The sequence below is a fragment of the Zingiber officinale genome, chromosome 6A, assembly GCF_018446385.1.
Source record: "Zingiber officinale cultivar Zhangliang chromosome 6A, Zo_v1.1, whole genome shotgun sequence".
Taxonomy (NCBI): Eukaryota; Viridiplantae; Streptophyta; class Magnoliopsida; order Zingiberales; family Zingiberaceae; genus Zingiber; species Zingiber officinale.
Window position 1 is genome coordinate 2,804,035 of NC_055997.1, and position 2,711 is coordinate 2,806,745.

General features: G+C 43.4%; 1 protein-coding gene across 2 annotated transcripts; it reads left to right on the forward strand.

Annotated features, from left to right (window-relative positions):
- The first annotated feature begins 284 nt into the window (after positions 1-284).
- On the forward strand, positions 285-2,291 carry LOC121995590 (myb-related protein P-like). Of its 2 annotated transcripts, XM_042549318.1 has the most exons (4): positions 302-497; positions 623-822; positions 916-1,045; positions 1,572-2,291. In XM_042549318.1, the coding sequence occupies exons 2-4, from the start codon at positions 690-692 to the stop codon at positions 2,152-2,154; spliced, it is 846 nt and encodes a 281-aa protein (XP_042405252.1). In that variant the 5' UTR covers positions 302-497; positions 623-689; the 3' UTR covers positions 2,155-2,291. The 2 variants fall into 2 exon arrangements, with proteins under 2 accessions (XP_042405251.1, XP_042405252.1); XM_042549317.1 differs by having other exon boundaries at positions 285-822.
- The last annotated feature ends 420 nt before the right edge of the window (positions 2,292-2,711 follow it).

Sequence of the window (2,711 nt, forward strand, 5' to 3'; positions counted from 1 at the left end):
AAATAGTTATTCAATTTTGATTTTATTTTAGTTTGAATTTAGTCTGGGCTTTATTTATTTACATATTAATGAATTTTAATTTCGAACTTATTTTAAAAATTTATATTTTTAGTTTTATCAAATTTTATATTATAATTTTATTTATTTATAAATTTAATAAAAACTTCCTTAATGAGAATATTTTATAAAATTTATTATATTTATTATTATTATATATATTTATATATATATATATATATAGTAATCTTTTAAACATTTATATAATTAGCTTACTTATATTGAATAAATAAAATAAGCTCGAACACAAAACGTAATAGGTAACCTTTAATTTGTTTACAAATGAGCCGAGGAAGCGAAGAAGACGTTTGAGAATTAAACGTAGAGGAGAGCAGAGCAAAGCAGAGACCCCGCAGCGCAGTGGAGCGCCGCAGCAACGTGGTTGATTGGAAATCCGCGAAGGGCGTACGGGCGCCGCGCCAGGCCAAGACAACGCGCAGGTGCAAGCGAAACACGCGTCCCTCTTTCCCACCCCGCATCGCTCCTCCTCCCTCTCTTCTTCCCCTCCTCTCCATAAAGGCCCCTGGCCCGCTAATGCGCACAGCTGGCGATATTAAACCCGCAGTGAACTCCGGCACTATAAATACTTCTCGCCCGGCTCAGGCTAGCTCTGCTCAATCGCCACCGACGCCATGGGAAGAGCTCCGTGCTGCGTCAAGGTCGGGATGAAGAAGGGGAGGTGGACAGCCGAGGAGGACGAGATCCTCATCAAGTATATCGCTTCTAACGGCGAAGGATCCTGGAGATCGCTCCCCAAGAATGCAGGTAGATCGATAGATCGTATGCTTATATATGTAGATTAATTAGTTCCATGTGCTAAGCTAATAACATATTGAAGTTGATCATGCTATATATTAGGGCTAATGAGATGCGGGAAGAGCTGTAGATTGAGGTGGATAAACTACCTCAGATCCGACCTGAAGAGAGGCAACATTACCAAAGAGGAGGAGGAGATCATCCTCAAGCTGCATGCAACACTTGGCAACAGGTTCTTATATAACCAACATATATCCAATCTCAGAGTATCCTTATTTTGTCCGGCCGTTGAGCATGCCTTTCTCCTTAAACTTTTCCTTCAAGTTTGTTTTTTTTTTCTTTTCGTCGTTCATTTATTGGCTGGAGACTATATTTTCGTTCAAGCTTTTGAAGTTTGTGCGCACGATAAGATAATTACCGTGGCCGGTTTGACCACGTCAACATCTACGCAGGCAGTGGGCCCTAGCGAGCTACGTGTATGAGTTTTTTCCCATGGGCAAGTTGTCGTACACCTGGCAATCGCATCGTTCTCTCATGCAAAATAAATTAAGAAAAAAAGTGTATAGATCGATCGCAGTGGTAAGAAAACATCCTCGTCTTTGTTTGTTGATTGGTCATCAAACAATTACAGGGAAGTTTCTCAACACCGTGGGCGTTCATGCATATCGACGCATTGTGACATGTGACCGCATTAAATTAACTTGGCCTACAAAAGCGACGGCAGGCATGAGCTTTTTCCTTTTGTTATATAATGACAGGTGGTCCACCATAGCCGGGCACCTCCCGGGGAGGACCGACAACGAGATCAAAAACTACTGGAATTCGCACCTGAGTCGGAGAATTCACAGTCACTGGCGAATCAGCTGCAGCGTCGCGATCGACCTCAGCAAGCTCCCAGACGGGGGAAAGCGGCGCGGCGGCCGGACGAACAAGTCGGCCGTGAAGAAGATCGGCAGTACCACTACCGTTACTCCCACTACAGGGAATGACGACGCTGACGGTCAGACGGCACCGGTTTCGCAGGGGCAGAGCACCGAGGTCCAAAGCGTGGTAGTGGATCCAGCTGACCCTAATCAAGCGAGCAGCGCCTCCGCCGCCGTTGACCTGGACCTTGAACTGGAGAAGATGATCGAGGACATGAGCTGCTCGATCGATCTGGAGAGGAAGAACGAGGAATGGACATCACTACTGTCGGCGCCTGATCAGGTGGAGTACTACTGCGGGTCTTCTGAGGTGCTGCAGGACGAGTTGCTAATGAACTGGGATTGGGAGAGCATTGAGACGGGACCATGGACGATGCAGTGGGACAGCCAAGAAGCATGGGAGCACGGCGAGTTATAATGATCGACTTCGTCGTTTAAGTAATTGTTTTTGTGTACGCTTGCATGCGCAAATATGTAATTAGGGGTAGACCAGGTTGCCCTCTGTAAAACAGAGAAGTACTATAAATAGATTCTTTGTTGGGTACTATATATAAATATAATTGGTAGTAAGTATTTTTCATAATCAGTACTCATATAGTTTCTAAAATACACATTGACCAAGTGCACTCACTAGCTCCCTAACAATATAATGTCTCCTTAGATGAGTTTAATGGTTAGCGTATGAGTTATTGTCATAATGAAGTTTAGGATTCGAATTTTGATAAAGTCGAGGTAAATACCTTCCTTATGTATTAGTCACTATTCCAAAGGCTAGTAACTGTATGTGATTTATCTCCTCCGTGTTGGTCTTGTGATGGATTGGTGGGGACACTGGGCACGAACGTGTTCGCCTATTGCCACAATATAATGTCCTATAAATCTTAGATTTCAATGTAGTTGAACGTTAACAACACTACTGGGCAGTTTGGTTTACCATTTTGATCCTTCCTTATTAACTCTAATTGCCTTTGATCC

Bases quoted from the DNA above. Each gene is read 5' to 3' on its own strand.
- LOC121995590 (XM_042549317.1), top strand. From the start codon at position 690: ATGGGAAGAGCTCCGTGCTGCGTCAAGGTCGGGATGAAGAAGGGGAGG. The intron at 823-915 runs GTAGATCGATAG...GCTATATATTAG, and splicing joins ATCGCTCCCCAAGAATGCAG to GGCTAATGAGATGCGGGAAG. The intron at 1,046-1,571 runs GTTCTTATATAA...ATATAATGACAG, and splicing joins CATGCAACACTTGGCAACAG to GTGGTCCACCATAGCCGGGC.